Raw genomic sequence first — 15,695 nt, forward strand, 5'->3', positions numbered from 1 at the left:
TGAGAACACTACTAGGTAGCCCTGTTCCCTACAGCGAGTCTTCCTCTCAAGCTTGTCACCACACATACGATTTCCCTGGGGACAGAGACCCAGAGATGCCATCCCTCTCTCAGAGGTACAAGGTGTGTACAACTGGGCCACTGGGCTATCTGAAAACTCTTGGCTTGCCCAGTGCATTCAGATGGGTGCCCTGGGAAGGCTGGAATCTGGGAAGATGAAAGCGTCCTGCAGAAGGGATGGAGCTCTGCGATCCCACTGAGGCACAGTGAGGTGGTCAGCTCTCTAGGAGGCCCTCCAGGGGAAAAGCCTCAGGCTTTGGAATTATGTCACCCTGGGTCTTCATCCCACCCCTATTGCTTACAAGCTTTGGACATTGAGTAAAACCTTTTGACAGTCTAAGGCCCAGTTTCCACCTCTGTCAGATGGGGATTAATGAGATCTTCTTCATAGGTTTGCTGGGGGTGTTTAAAAAGAAAAGGTAAGTAAAATGCCAAGCAGAGCATCTGCACATAGTCTATATAGATGTTAGTAGGGGGCAGAGTATCGTGTTCTGGATGGTGCTCGGTGAGAAAGGAAGGAAGAATTGTCTGGAATAGCCAGTATTTCTGGGGAGGACATATGGGAGAACTGGGGTCTCTGTCCCTTTGCTGGCTGACCTGAGCCTGTCAACAGTGTGGGTGGCCTTGGCAGCCCCCAGGCCTTTTAATCTCCCATCCCTGTATCCTCACCAAGTAGGAACTTTCAGGGCTGGATTTGGGGGCTTGAGGGAAGTTCTGGAAATTTCTTAGAAGGGAAGTCAGGATAGTGGGTTTTCCTCCTTATCTCAGAGTATCATTGTTAATACTATATGGGGTCTTCTCTGAGTGGCATGCCTGTGACATGACCAGGCAGCCTCTGCCAGTTCTGAGGAAGATGGGAGTGTTACTGGCAAATGCTGCTTTGGGTTGAACTGTAAAGTACAGTTGTCCAGAGGAGGGTCAGCAGGGCATGGTGCCCCTCCCTGTGGCCAGGACCAAAGACAGAGCCTGGGGCATGACTGGTGGGGGCGGGGCTTCCTGCCATACCTTGTAGCTGTAGGGGCAGGTGCAGCGGTATAGCTCCACGGGATCCTGGCTGCATGTCCCGTTGTTCTTGCAGGGGCTGGAGAGGCAGGCATTGCATTTGGCCACGATATTGATGTCCACTGGCCCTGGGCAGCAAAACCATGGAGTGTTGATGACAGGTCCTAAGTGCGCTCACTGTCACACCTCCCTTCCTCTCCGCCCTGGCCCCTTCCTCAGCCAGCTGCCAGCCCCTCCCCATCTCCATGCCCAGATGGCAGCTGGCTCCGATTAGCCACCACATCCAGTCCAGCTAGAATCCCATTTATCCAGCCGTTGTCCAGTGAGGAAAATCACAGTGGGACATCATTCAGAAGCACTTCTGCAGTCAAATCAATTACTGTAATTAGCCTGATCCAATTTTGTTGCTAATCTGCAAACAATGCACCATAATTAGAACCCCCCTGTGTATCTTTTCATATTCCAAGAAGCTCTGGGCCCAGGTTCCATTTGGGCTTCCCATTTCCCACCCCAAATGCCCCTCCTCATGGAATAGTCTGTGCCAGGGTACGAGGGCACTGTGCCTAGGCCAAGGGCACACATAGAAAGTCCTCCCTGCAAAACCCTGGAAGTAAGAAATGGATGGCTGCAGAGGCCACAGCAATGATGCTGATGATGACTGGCGAACTGTGCCCAGGTACACTCTGCATCCATGATGCTTTCAACCGTGTCCTGCTTTCTTTAGCTGTAAGGGCTGGAGGGAAGTCATGGTCCCCACACAGAGCTTTGCAAAGTGGGCTATGTTCTACTGCTGCAGCCAACTTTGACAGTGAGCCCTGGATAAACAGCCCCTACTTAATGTCAGGACTTTAAACAAACTTGGGTTAACAGTCATCGATGTGGAGATGGGTTGAGATCAACCCCAGCATGAGTCTGACCATTTGTGGGTGGGGGAACCAGAGCAGCCTGATTGAGAGCCTCTACCAGTGAGCTCAACCCTGGCTTCACATTAGAATAGGGAGACTATCTGTTCCAGTTTGCCTGGGACTGGGGGGTTCCCAGAACATAGAGCTTTCAGTGCTAAAACCAGGAAGGTATTGGACAGACTGGAATGAGTTGGTCACTTACACCAGAAGCAGCCAACGTGCTTTTAAATATCCCCATACCCAGGCTGTACCTGAGACAAATTTAATCAAAACCTAGAGGGTGTGACCCAGACACTGGTAATTTTTAAAGCTCCTTAGGTGATTTCCAAAATGTGCAGCCAAGATTGAGATCCACACTATTCTAGAGCTAGATGGGCCTGCCTCTTTAGTATCAGATCAGATAACTTGGAAGCAGGAGGAAAAAAATTAAAATCAGCTTTAAACCGATGGAATGTTTTTCTGCTTTTAGCAGAAGTGTGGGACACAATGAAGTTTTAGAGGGTAAAGTATATCTGGAAATTGAAATAAACATTAAGGCTTTAAGAGATGAGCAAAGAACATTAACAGACAAATGTGTATGACAAAAAAATTCAGGTTCCCTGATAATCAAAGACAAAATAAAAGGAGATATTTTTTTTACCTATTGAATTAGCAATGATTACAAAATGAGATAAAATAATAACAGAGTCTAATGAAAAAGGCACTCAAAGGGTGCTTATTGAGAGCATGAGCTGGTTATAACCCTTTTCTGGAAATCAATATATGTGAAGACCCTAAAAATGATCATATACTTTGACTCAGTAATTTCTGTTTTCTGGACATGATTTCAAATAGAGAAAGACCTTTATGCATCAATGGAAAAAAAAATGAAAATACTCTAAAGATTCAAAATCAGAAACTGATTAATAGTTTGGTGGAATATTATAGGTTGGTGGGCAAGAGCTTGTACTCTGGAATCAGACAGACCTGGAATCCTCTCAACTGTGATCTTCAGAAGTCATTTAAACTTGTTAAGCCTAAGTATTCTTATTTTTAAAAATGAGGGTAATATTAAAATTTGCCCCATAGAGGTGTTGGAGAATTAAATACCTTGATGCACGAAAAGTGAGAATTAAATAATACGTGAAAAATGTGTTTAACATAGTGCGTGCCATATAATAAGAACTCAGTAGTAGTTTGTTATCATAATAAAGATGCAGTCAATAAAAATCACATGTAAAAAAAAGTTTGCTGCAGTAAAATGGGAAAATGCTTGTGCTCTAATAATGTTGGGTGGAAAATGTAGGTTAAAGATTTTTTCAACTATGAAAAAATATGTACAGAAATAAGTCAGTGAGAACATATGTAGAAATGGCAGCAGAGGGCTTTGGGACAAACAGTGACAGATGGACCCTTAGATGTGGGTCCACATCAGTTTTAGCATGAGTCTCTTTGTGTGACCCGTGGAAGAGAGACGGTAATGGTTTTAGAAGTTGCATCTGTTGAAATGCTTTTCTCTAATAGCCATTGGTGACAGAGTAGACCCAACAAGAGGTAGGGAAGGAAAGTGGGGATAGCACCTACCTTTGCACTGGAATCGGTGGGTAGGGGTGGTCAGCAGCAGTCTGTCAGCCATGGGCTCCGGGCTACTGCAGCGGGCAATGCCAGGCTCCTTGTACCCCGCCTTCACCCACTCTGACAGCCAACGCAGACTACAATCACAGTGGAGCGGGTTAGTTCCCAGCGCCCTAGGAGCAGAACAGGAAGTCAGGCCTCCTTGCCCAGCTTGGCCCATAGGCTCCATATCCTTGGCTCTCTGGAAAAGCAACATTTTCAGACTTTGGCTAGATTGGGCATGTCTGATATGGGGACCAGCAGAGACTGGGGCAAAGCCAATGTCTCCAGAGTATACTACCAATCCTGCAGATGTTTCGACCCCCACCCCGAGCCCCTCCCACTTCTGAGGCTTTTCTATCACCTACACCGTTAAAAATCAATCAACTCAACCCTAATCCCAGCCCCTCTAGGAAGCTTCCTGGGCCTCTGGCTGTCTGATTTTCTGGCTCCTGTGCCCTACTGAAGGGTCCATTAGAGGACGGACTCTGCAGAGAAAGTTCTGATATCCAGCAACCTAGCCAGCAGCTTCAGACCACTCAGCTTGAAAATGCAGGGGATGAGGGGCACAGTCCAGTGCAGACTTCTCCAGAGTGGTGTCCAGGAAGAAAATACTAAAACTTGTTTATTTTTATCATACCCTTTAACATTTCTATTTTTGAATGTTTTATTGTATGCATACATATCTATATTGACTCAAAAATTTTCATGGACAGATATGTATAATAATAATAATAATAATAATAATAAAAATAAAAATAAAAATAAAATAGAGATCCCTGATCTAGGGAAGAGACATCTGACCTGAGAGTTAGAGAACCTGGGTCTTACTGACATGATATGTGATTTTCAGCTAGTCACCTACCCTTTATGGGCCTCAGTTTCTCCAGTGTAAAATAAGAAGGAAACACCTGATGCAGAGTACAGAGTAGTTAAGCATATGTGCTTTGGAGTCGAGGCAAATCTGGATTTGAATCAGGGCTCTGCTACTTACTGGCAGTGCAACTCTTGGACAAATTCTTTAACCTTTTAAAGTTCCAATTACATAATGTGTGATAAGGGGATATTAGAGTATGACACTGGTAACACCAAAATCAAGGGTTTGGATCCCCATACTGGCCAGCCACCAAAACCAACAACAACAAAAAAAAAGGGGGTGGGGTGGGTGGGCAGGTGGGAAATAAAAATGTCTTATTGCTGTAAGAAATAAATGATATAATTCATCTAAAGTGCTAAGCACATAGCAAATGTTTTCTGTTAGTTCTTATTAAATATTTACATTGTTTACATAACTGATGATGAAGGCATCTGAAGAGAATAAGACCATCTGGAGAGAATAAGACCATGTGTGCAGCCTGGACACACTGTTGTAAAATATATTATTTGCATAAGGTAAGAACACAGACCAAAATGTTAACAGGGATGACACCGTCGCAGTCACTATCATGATTTTCCGTTTTGAGTGAATGCACAATGGGGAGAAATACAGCTACTTACAGATGGGAAAGAGATGTGAGGTCGCTGAAGGAGCCTTCGGGAAGGCTGGAAATGTCGTTGCCATGGAGGGTTCTGAAGCAGAGGCACAGGTCAGAGGTTAACACCCAGTGACAGTTCTGATCTCAGCACACTGATCTCCCAGCCCAGCCTGGTCACCTTTCAGTTTTACACAGAGCTCACTGCTAGGAGCAGCAGCTGCCGCCTCTTTGCTATAGGTGCAGGAATGTTTCTATGCCCAGTTCAGCAGCAGGGATGGAGGGGGCTTAGGGAAGAAGAGGATGGACCTTTGACTCTGATAGATCTGGGGTGGAATCAGAGTTTCATACCTTCTTAGTTGAGGAACACTAGATAAGTTACTTTACTTTTCTGGGCCTCCAGTTTTGTACCTGAGAAGTGGAGAGACATCTACCTAATAGAGTCACTGGAGTTGCAGAGATAATTTCTTTAACTGTAAGTTCTGGAGCTGGGCTGCTTGCGTTCAAACCCTGACTCTGCCACTTACCAGGTGTGTGACTGTGGGCAAAGCAACATACCCTCTGTGGGCCTCAGTTCCCTATTGTAAAAAGAGGGTGACAATAAAAAGATTTGCCACACAGAAGGTTGCTGTGGATGTGTTATCCATGGAGAGAGAACCTGACATTTTTTAAGTGCTAAATGATTAACCATTATTAATATTTGTGAAAGGTCTTGAAGAATATCTGGTACAGATCAAGGAGCTCAATAAACTGGTTCCCTTCATATTCACCTAAAGAGATTTCAGGTGGATTGAGAAATGCTGTCAATACCAGCTCAGATGATAGAGGGGGAGGACACTTAGCTCCTGAAGAGATTCCCTAGAACTGGACGCTTGTCTTTATGGGAAGGGTTTGGCATCAGCCATACATACATGAGTCTGGCACTTGTGTGCATCTGAGTGCATATTCCGACAGCATGTCCAAGGGGCCAGGAAATTATTAATCATGCCTCTCTCCACCTGTGGTGCAGGTAGCTAGGAGCTATTCTCATTTGCAAAGTGGTGGCATACGTTAAGCTTCCCATAAGTGCCTGGAGGATAGGTCCATAAAAAAACTGAATGAACGCTGCTCTGTGCTCAAGTTACAACAAGAGTGAATCCAACAATTCATGGATTATATCCTCCATTAAAGGATTAATCATCAACTGCATACCCCCCCCCCCCCCAAACTCATGAGTCTTTTTGAGTCTGGCCTGTGAAATGCAAGGAGGGTAAAATCATAGAAACTCAAAGGCTTCTTTAGTGACTGATGGGCACCATCACCTGTGCTGGTGATAAAGCACCATTAAGGGTAAGGACTAATAATTTTAGTGCAGGCAGGGAGCCCTAGTAAAACAAAGAGACGATTAGTGTTGACAGTGGATGTATAAACAGGATAATAACTAATGGATCTGTTCCTTTGTTTTCCTTTCAACTGAAGTTAGCTTGCCCTTGGTCTTCCGCTGAAATACAGACATAAGCTTAATTACGCTTAATGTAGAACAGTGACTCCCACACTGAGTGGGCTTTGGGAGCTAGTAAACATGCAGATTCTGGAGCCCCATTCCCAGAGGTTCTGATTCAGTGAGTCTGGGGTGGGGTCTGAGATTCTGCATTTCTAACAAGCTCCCAGGTGTTTAGAAAGGTTTTCCTGTTGCTTTAAGGCAAGGGCCTTGTTTCCCTTCTCCTGTAACATCTCCTCTTCCTTCTGGTTGCTCTCAGCTGTCATCCTTATCACCACCAGCTCTTTCTCCTCCCTGCTGACAGAGAAACTCTCAGGGTGAAAGTCATCCTCAATTCTTAGGTAGCCAAGACTTCAGGAAGATGGTAAACAGTCCCCCAAAGAGTGTTTGTGATAGCTTCTCACCTCCTGGGTAAGGAGCTAGAAGTATTCCTAACACTTTTATCAGTATCATTTAGTCTCTAATTCATGTAGTTATTTATGAATCACACCAGCCCCTGCCTGCTATTGACTTGGATGACTTCATGGCTGCGTGCTGTTTTGCAAATGCACCCGGCCCCATTGTTAATCATTTCTGAATGAGATCCTGGGCTTCTGGAGAGGCACGAAGCCCTCATTTAAAAAAACCAAATGTCCCAAAGACAGCTTTGATATTGTGATACCTGTAAGTCACGCTCCCATTTATTGTGATCTGGGCCATTGAGATCTCCATAAACTGCAGAGTAAAGGGGCTGTAATTTACTGAAACATTCTAAAGAAATCTGCCTACACCGCAGGTTCTCGCTCCCGGTTTGGTCCCCAAAGAAGAATTCTTGCATGTCAAGCAACCATCCTAAACACCAGAGAAGTGGATGAGTGCACCCTCCCAGGAAGCACTACTGCTCCCTGCCCTCTCTTCTCCCCTCCGCCCTGTCCCCTCCCTGGGCTGTGGTTGGCAGAGACTCTCTGAACTCCCTCCTAGTGGCTCAGCTTCAAGTGCTTGGGACTTCTTCTCCCCTCCAGACTCTTAGGGGATGTTAAAAGCAAAACTGTGAATTTTGGGATGCAGACGAGGACATTATTAGAGTTACATTAGGGCAAAACCATCCCTTGTTAGTTGTGGGCCGCTTAAACCATGGGTCTGAGTCCCTAGACGCTCACAGTTTGCATGATGGGTAGCAGGAACTATCCTAGCCCTAAAAGTGGATTGGGGCGGGTAAATTCTCTTCTGAGCAGGCGAGGCCACTCCCAGGTGACTGGGGGTTAAGAACTAAGGCTCTGAGCCTTAAATGAAAAAACTGCCTGAGAGTGAAATCTACTCAGCAAAGCTGGGCTGAGAGGCAGAGAGAGACCCATTTCTGATGGTATCACTGGAGTACAGACAACCAGCTTAGAGTGCATTAATCTACCACCAAACTTCTCAGCTACCTGAGTTGATAAATTCTCTTTATGCTTAAGGTGGTTTGAGCTCATTTTCCCTCCCTTTAGTCAGGAAGAGACCTAATATACCACTTCCTCGGCTGGTTGTGAGGATTAAAAGTGATGACGTGAGAGGTTCAGACGTTGCAGGGCTCAGCTCGGGGCCTGCACCTGATAAGCCTCCATCACGCTAACTATGATTACTGTTACCACCGATGTGACTCCTCCTCTATGCTCCTGGATGTACTCTGAGGCCAAGAGTTACCCACACAGAATATGAATGCAGCCTGTACTCTCAAAGGCAGTGGTGAGTCCTGCCGCGTCCCTGCAGGACTGGGCAGGAGACGCACTGCATTTTGGCAGATTGGCCCTGTGCCCATCTCCTATCTCCCTGTGTCTTCCATTCCATCCACTCTTTAATCCTCATTGGAGGCCTCTCTGGGCAAGGAAGGAAACACTTTATTTTTAAATAGGCCATGTCCCTCCAATCTTCAGGAAAAGTCCGAACTGGGTTGGAATAAAAACAGATGATCATCCGTGATGAGGAAGGAGATAGAATGTGGGAGAAAGAGCACTGGGCTGGGAGCCGGGAGACACGAGTTCCAGCCTTGGTTCCACCCAAACCTGGGGCTGTTCAGCAGCGTCTCTTCCTGCTCCTATACCCCAAAGCCACATTCCAGCCACCCCTGTAGCTTCCTGTGGTTCCCCCGCTGTATACGCCCTTCCTGACTTCAGGGCCTCTGTCCAGGGCATCTATACTCTCCCTGCGTAGAATGTTCTTCACTGCCATCCCTCCTTAGGTAACCCCACTAGCTTCTCAGTCTCAGGCTTGGAAACAGAAGTTAAGAGGAGTGATTCTGAAAGCAACCAGTCTTGGGTTCAAATCCCATCTTTACTATCTACTGGTTGGGTCACTTTGAGCAAGCTACTTAATCTTGCTCAGCCTCTGTTTACTCATCTGTGAAATGGAGATAATAGTGGCATATTTTTCATAGGGTGAACAGCGAATATCATAATGTAACCAAAGCACTTAGCCCCGTGTGCAGTGCATAGTCAAGGTTTAATAAAAGTCAGTGGTGATTTTCAACGTTCTTTTCAGAATGCTTTTTTGGATGCCAGCATTGGCTTATCTGCCTCTCACTGGTATTCCTAGGTCTCTTCTCTCAGGTATCACCCTGTATGGTAGTTGCTTATATAATTGAATATTTCCCTTTCTAGACCAAGAGCTCCCCCAGGGCAGCAATTGTGCTGTATTCACTGTTTTTTCCCTGAGAGTCTAGCATAGCAACTAACCCATAGTAGGTATTCAGGAAAAGATGAAAAAGAGAATAAACTTGAGCAGGTCACTAAATTTTTCCAAATCCGTCTCCTTATCTTATAAATGAGAGAGCTGGATAAGAACATTTCCAAGACTCACTCATTTCTAAAATTCTATAATTAAACATCTATCTATCTATCTATCTATCTATCTATCTATCTATCTATCTATCTATCTATCTATCTATCTATCTATCTGTCTATCTGTCTATCTGTCTATCTGTCTATCTGTCTATCTGTCTATCTGTCTATCTGTCTATCTATTTATCTATCTAATTTTGTAGGTATCAAAGGAAGGGCCAAGCCTGGACTGTGGTTTGGATGTCACAAGGAGTCACCTTTTGGCTCACAAGAATTTTCTCATGTTTAGCAGCTGGTCAGAAGTGGAATCGGGTTGTCTTGTAAAGGAGTGAGCTCTTTGTCTTGGAAGATAACCAAGGTAGGGCAAATGGGGCCCTTTGCAGGGATGTTGTAGGGAGGATTCATGCCATTGGAAAGCAGGGATGAAAAGCCTCTTGTGTGTAAACAGCACAATCTTACTTCAGGGACTAGGAGCTAAAAATACTGAGGATGATGAATGATAATCCCACTCCCCTCGTGAGCACATGCTGAAATGGCCTTCCAGTGCTAACTGATTGCAGGTGGCCCTCCTGCAGCTGGGGCTGAGGAGTGACATTTGGGACCACACACATACAAGGCATGTGACTGGGTGTGGGGCACAGATCGGGGAATGCACGATCCCCAGAGAAGGACTAGAATGTCCACAAGACTGTTCTCTTCTAGCTATTTTAAGATTAGGAGTGAAATAGGAAAAACATTTTTTTTACACAATATTTTGTACTCAGGGCTTCCTGAACACCCTCCTGTCATGTTCTCTGAAATGTATTCACATAGACCCGCCAACACACACACACACACACACACATACGCACACACGCACACGCGCACGCACACACACACGCACACGTGCACACACACACACACGCACACACACACACACACGCACACGCACACGCGCACACACGTCAGTTTTCTCTTCCTCTTTCCAGATCATCATTTGGCCTTTGTCTATGGCTAAACTTGGATGCTCATTCTCCTTCCTGCCCTGAAACACTCAGTGTCCCTGGGTCTCTGGTCATTTCTGAAATTTTAATAAAACCAATAAACCCCTTAAGAAATGAAAAAAAGAATATACAAATGTTCAAATGAGGTTGCAGATAACACAGTTCCTAATTTCAAAAATCCTATGTTTTTCCAACCCCCTAAATTGTAAATATGTTACCATCTTCACTTATCTTTAACTTTGTCTTCATTTATTACAGAAATGACTTTATTTTACCAGCTAGCTATCAATGATTTTTTGCATTTGCTCCCTTACAGTCTTTCTTCATAGGTATAAACATTCACAAGTTATATTTGTAACATATGTTCAAGTTAGCTTTATTTTTTCATGTAACGCTATGCAGTAAATACTTTCCCACATTGCTATCTAGTTTTCCTGTTTACCTCTTTTAATAATTGCATTTCATTGACTGATTACATCATGATTTCCTTAAACATTTCCCCACTGTGGCCCTTGTAGGTAATATTTAAAATTTAGATTAAAAATAACAGTGCAACAAAGATCTTCATGCACAGAACCTTTCCCTTGTTTTGGATTATTCTTTAACATAAATTCCTAGATGGGCAATTACTGGGAGAAAGGGTACAAATATTGTAAAAGAAATGTAGCCCATAAACATTTTTATTTTTCCTGATTTGGCCCTTATGCAGAAAATGGTTTCTCCCCACTGAGGTGGATGGTCGTATTGAGGGCCTCTAAGATCCTTTCTTATCCATGAGATCCCACGATTCTACCATGATGATGCTTAAAGCCTACTAATTCTTAATACAAGAAGCGAGCACCAGTGTATTGTGTGTTTATGTGTATTCCTGACGAAGCTGGTAGTAGTGGTGCTGGGTGAAACAAAGTCCTAAGGAAAGAGGAAACACTGGGCGGGCTGGTGATGTTCACCCCACCACCCCAATACACAGATGGACAGACGAACGTCATTTTTTCTCTCCCCTTTACACGTGGAGTTGCCCCAACCGGAACTACTCTGATTGTGAACATATGCACACAGATCCCTTTAAAATTGGCAGGTCCCACCCTATGGCAGCAAACACATGCACAGAACTGTTAGACGGGGATGGGAGATAGTAGGCTGGGATCGAGGGGGGACGGTAACAGAAGGAATGGGGAGCAGGTCCAGCTCCAGCCCTAGCCAATGAGATGAGCCCATCTCCTGTTGTGTTCAACTGGAAACAGGGAAATGGTTCTGCTGATGTTTCCATTCTCAAACTCCCCAGAGAAGGAGGATAATAAATAAGTGACAATAACAGATTGCACACTGTCAGTGCGGGCACTTCTTTGCCCTCAGAGAATTGATTTTTAATAACAGCACAGATGACATGTGGCGGGAGTTGTCGCTGACACCGGTGTTTTGTGGGCCTCAATAAATCACATCAGACTGGAGGCTCTGGAATGAACCAGCTTGTTGGGTGCTGTTTGCTGATTGCTCCTGGGTGCTGGGAAGAGTCTTGGGGGCTCCGAGTAGGGAGGCTGGATTCTACAACCTTCTGATTGCTGGACCCTTGGATAGTTACTTTACCAATCTGGATTTCCCCATCTTTAAAATAGGCATAATCCCCTCAACCTCCCAGCACTGTTGCAAAATGTTAGATGAAAAAATGGCCATGAAAAGCCCCATAAAATACGGTGATCACTATTATAGTAATAATGACAAGAAAGGCAAGAAGTTGATAGGTTTACTGGCAGAGTGTCTGGCATCTCTGTTCTCGAGGGAATATCAGTCAAGGGCGTTATTCAAAGGATCAATTCAAAGGATCCTCCTTTGCCAAAAAAATAAGTGCAAGAAGAGAAGGCACAAAAATCAATGGCAGTCAGGCCTAGGGTTGGGGGTGGTGGTGGGGTGCCTTCCTGCTCTAGCAAGCTATGAAGGGAGTCTAGTAATAACAAATGAATATTTATTAGGTGTTTACAGTGTCCCGAGCTCTGCTAAGTGCTCTCCATACAGTATCTCATTTAATTCTCATAAGCCCCTGTGAGGCAATTACCATAATTATCTGATTTTATGGATGAGAAGACACACAGCTAGGGAGGGGCAGAGTTGCACTTGGAAAGCAGGTGGACTCCACGGCCATCCAACCTTTGCAGGGAGCTCATCTGTCTCACGTGGGCTGCCCCCCACCCATGTGTAGGATAGGGCCAGCGGGTGATGGGGTGAGCTGGGTGTGGTTATCCTGCAGACTGCATAACTATCCAAAGCAGGAGGAGTGCTCAGCCATGCAGGAATGCAGAGGCGGGGCCCTGGTAAGGCCAGGTCTCTCAATTACTCAAGAGAATGTGGAGATTAAGATTTGTGTAAGAAATCTCCTGATATTTGAATGTTGTCAGCTTACTAAAACTTCTTTTTTTTTTGAAAAGAGACTCTACGAGCCAACTCCACTACTGCTAATGAATAGCTGTCTGTGAGCTGGCCTGGGCTCCTGGGCTTCCAGCTTGTGATTTCTGGTGCATGAGCTTTGGCCCCTCTGAAGCCAGAGGGGACAACTGTAAACAGAATGATCATCAAAATGCGGCTACATGGCACACACTGTGCTCAATAGTAGATGGCAGAATCTAATTGCTCATCCTAATCCTCAAAAGGGTGGTGCTACTGATCCCATTTAACACAGAAAAGTGGAAACTCAGAGGGGTTATGTGCTTTGCTCAAAGTTCCACAGGTGGAAGTGGGCTGGGCCCCAGGAATGGCTGACTCTCAAGGGTACGCTCTCTCATCTCCATCCAGCAAATAAGGGTGCTGGGTGGGGAGGTATATGTTGGGGGTGGAGTGGGCTTTGAGCAAAGGGGAGTGGGGAAGGTGAGGGCTCAGTTTACTTCCTGTTGTTACCAAGTAACATATAAGTCAAAACCAGGGCACTGGGGTACTCACAGCACGCGGAGGGACCGCAGCCCATTGAAGGCGTGGATGGGGATGCATCTCAGCCGGTTGTAGCTCAGGATCCTGTGGAAAAGGAGGCAGGTGCCCTGCTGGCTATTCCTGTTCTCAGCTACTCATGGGTGCATTGTTCTCACTGTGGGCCAGCCAAAGCATGCAGTTTCTTTATCTTCCTGATCTTAATATACTGACAAAAGCATCCTTACAATAAAGGGAAGAGAAACCTCTCCAACCACTCCAGGAATCTCACTGACTTCATTTCCTCAGTTTACCCCCATGTTCCATAGCAGGCTGGCTCTCTAACCAGTGTTTCTGTCACTTCCCTCTAGTGTCAAAAGGTGAGTGCTCACAATGTGCAAAGCTAATGGGAAATAAATGGGTCTGAGCAAACTATCACTGTGTAGGGAAACCCTCCACTGGGAAAGAAAACTTGCAAATCACAGGTGTTCCAAAGACAGCCTTCTTCAGAAGTAATCAGGTTCCAGTTCCTCTCTAACCGCCTAGATGGTGGAATTCTGACCGACTTTATTTTCCTTCTGGTGATTAAGGTCTACCCTATGCTGGGGCAGCCCCAGCCCTAAGCAGAGAACTTAGGCCTGAGTGGACAGAGGGAAAGAATGGCCTTTTACTGCTAGGCCCATGGGCATGGTAAACACAGCATCCCACTGTACTCACAGAGTGGAGAGGTGAGACATGTTACTGAAGGTGTAATTGGTCAGCACACTGATGCTGTTGTTGCTCAGGTCACTAGGAGAAGTAAAACATAAGGATAGTGCTTTACTGTTAGTTGCATTTGAAGGAGGCCATTCCCAAGTATTGCACATGCATGCCTGCCATCCATCCATCTATCCATCATCTATCAGTCCATCAGCCCACCCATTTATCCATCCATCCATCCATCCATCCATCCATCCATCCACCCACCTACCCACCCACTCACCCATTAACTCACCCATCTATCTATCCACCCACTCACTTATTTATTCACCCACCCACCCACCCACTGTCCATCTATCTATTCATCCATCCATACATCTACTTACTCACTCACTCATTCATCCAAATATCATTTTTTATTCAAGCACTTAATCATTCAAGCAAGTGTCATTCACTCATTCATTCATCCATTCATTTATTCATTCAACTATTTAATCATTCAATTACATGTCTATTCACTTATTTAATTCTACTAACAAAACATAACACTTATGACAGCAATCTCTCCTTATCTTAGTAGTTTTTTCCCCCTGATCCATTCTTCTTTTCACAGTCCTTCCACCCTCTTTCTCGTCTGGCATTCACTTATTCCATCTTATCAGAGTCTCTCTTAGGAGGAATGAGGTGGGGAGTGAGGGGTGGGGGGTTGTCCTCTGCCAACTACAACTTCCAGTTTCTCCTCAGGGATAAGTACCCAGAGCAGTGACACCATTAGCTACACATCAGAATCACCTGGAGAGCCTTTATCAGCACCACACTCTCCCAAGTGAGCCATGAGCTGGCCCTCACCTGTGGAGCCTTTAAATCCTCTGATGCCTGGGTTCCATGCTCAGATATTCTGATTTAATTGGTCTAGGGTAGGTCTGAGCACCAGTATTTACAAAACATCAACTTCTCAGGTGATTCCTCTAACCAGCTGAAGTTGAGAACCAATGCTCCAGAGTAGTGGTTCTCCACTAGGGGCCCTTCTGCTTTCCTGATGACATTTGGCAATGTTTGGAATCATTTTTGGTTGTCACTACTAGGGGAAGAGCTACTGGCAAATAGTGGGTAGGGGCAGGGATGCTGCTACACATCTCACAATGTTCATGACAGGCCCCCACAACCAAGAATTGTCTGGTCCCAAATGTCCCCAGTTCTGAGATTGAGAAAACCCCAGCTAGAGGCTGGTTTTAGGGATAACTAGGAAACCAGGCCAAAGACAGTTGGCTTTGTTTCACCTTTCCTCAGTGGGCCCCCTACTTTCTCAAGGGTGACACTCTTCATTCTGGAAGAACTCCCATTTTCCCCTTGTGGGCTGGCTCCCTGTCCCTCTAAGCAGATATGGACATCTTTCAATTACCACTTGCCCAAAGAATTATTTTGCCCCCTCCTGGGTCCTATTGTGGCAAGGTAATGAGGTCAGTGGGGGACAAAGCTCACAGACTGCCTGGCTTCCTGGGCCCTGTCCATGCCCAGCAGCCTGCCCCTCATTTGGGGGGTTTCCTGGGCCTAGACAGACTTAGCTACCACCTGAAGGATCCTCAGTTTGAACCATCTACTTGGGATGTTTTCAGGGGAACTAAAGAAAGAGGAAGAAGAAATGCCCATTTATGCTTTTGGCAAACCTAAGTGTGGCCTCAGTTTATGGGAAGCTGGACATCAAGGAGATTCAGGAATTCCATTTGGAGCCCAAAAGGTCAAAGCCTCGCCCACCTTTCCCCAAGCTAAACAAGCTGGTGGTGCAGATGGCCCATGAAACCTAGCTCTGGA

At 45.4% G+C, this 15,695-nt stretch overlaps 1 protein-coding gene across 1 annotated transcript in view; it reads right to left on the reverse strand.

Moving 5' to 3' along the window:
* Window positions 1–15,695, reverse strand: part of SLIT3 (slit guidance ligand 3) — a 597,642-nt gene that overhangs the window by 36,893 nt on the left and 545,054 nt on the right. The window contains exons 22-26 of the mRNA XM_063085643.1: window positions 13,902–13,973; window positions 13,221–13,292; window positions 5,057–5,128; window positions 3,530–3,693; window positions 1,065–1,189 (exon numbers count right to left, since the gene is read on the reverse strand). Of these exons, the coding sequence (XP_062941713.1) occupies window positions 1,065–1,189; window positions 3,530–3,693; window positions 5,057–5,128; window positions 13,221–13,292; window positions 13,902–13,973 (505 nt within the window). The remainder of the gene's footprint in view (window positions 1–1,064; window positions 1,190–3,529; window positions 3,694–5,056; window positions 5,129–13,220; window positions 13,293–13,901; window positions 13,974–15,695) is intronic.

Source organism: Cynocephalus volans, chromosome 2 (assembly GCF_027409185.1).
Source record: "Cynocephalus volans isolate mCynVol1 chromosome 2, mCynVol1.pri, whole genome shotgun sequence".
Taxonomy (NCBI): domain Eukaryota; kingdom Metazoa; phylum Chordata; class Mammalia; order Dermoptera; family Cynocephalidae; genus Cynocephalus; species Cynocephalus volans.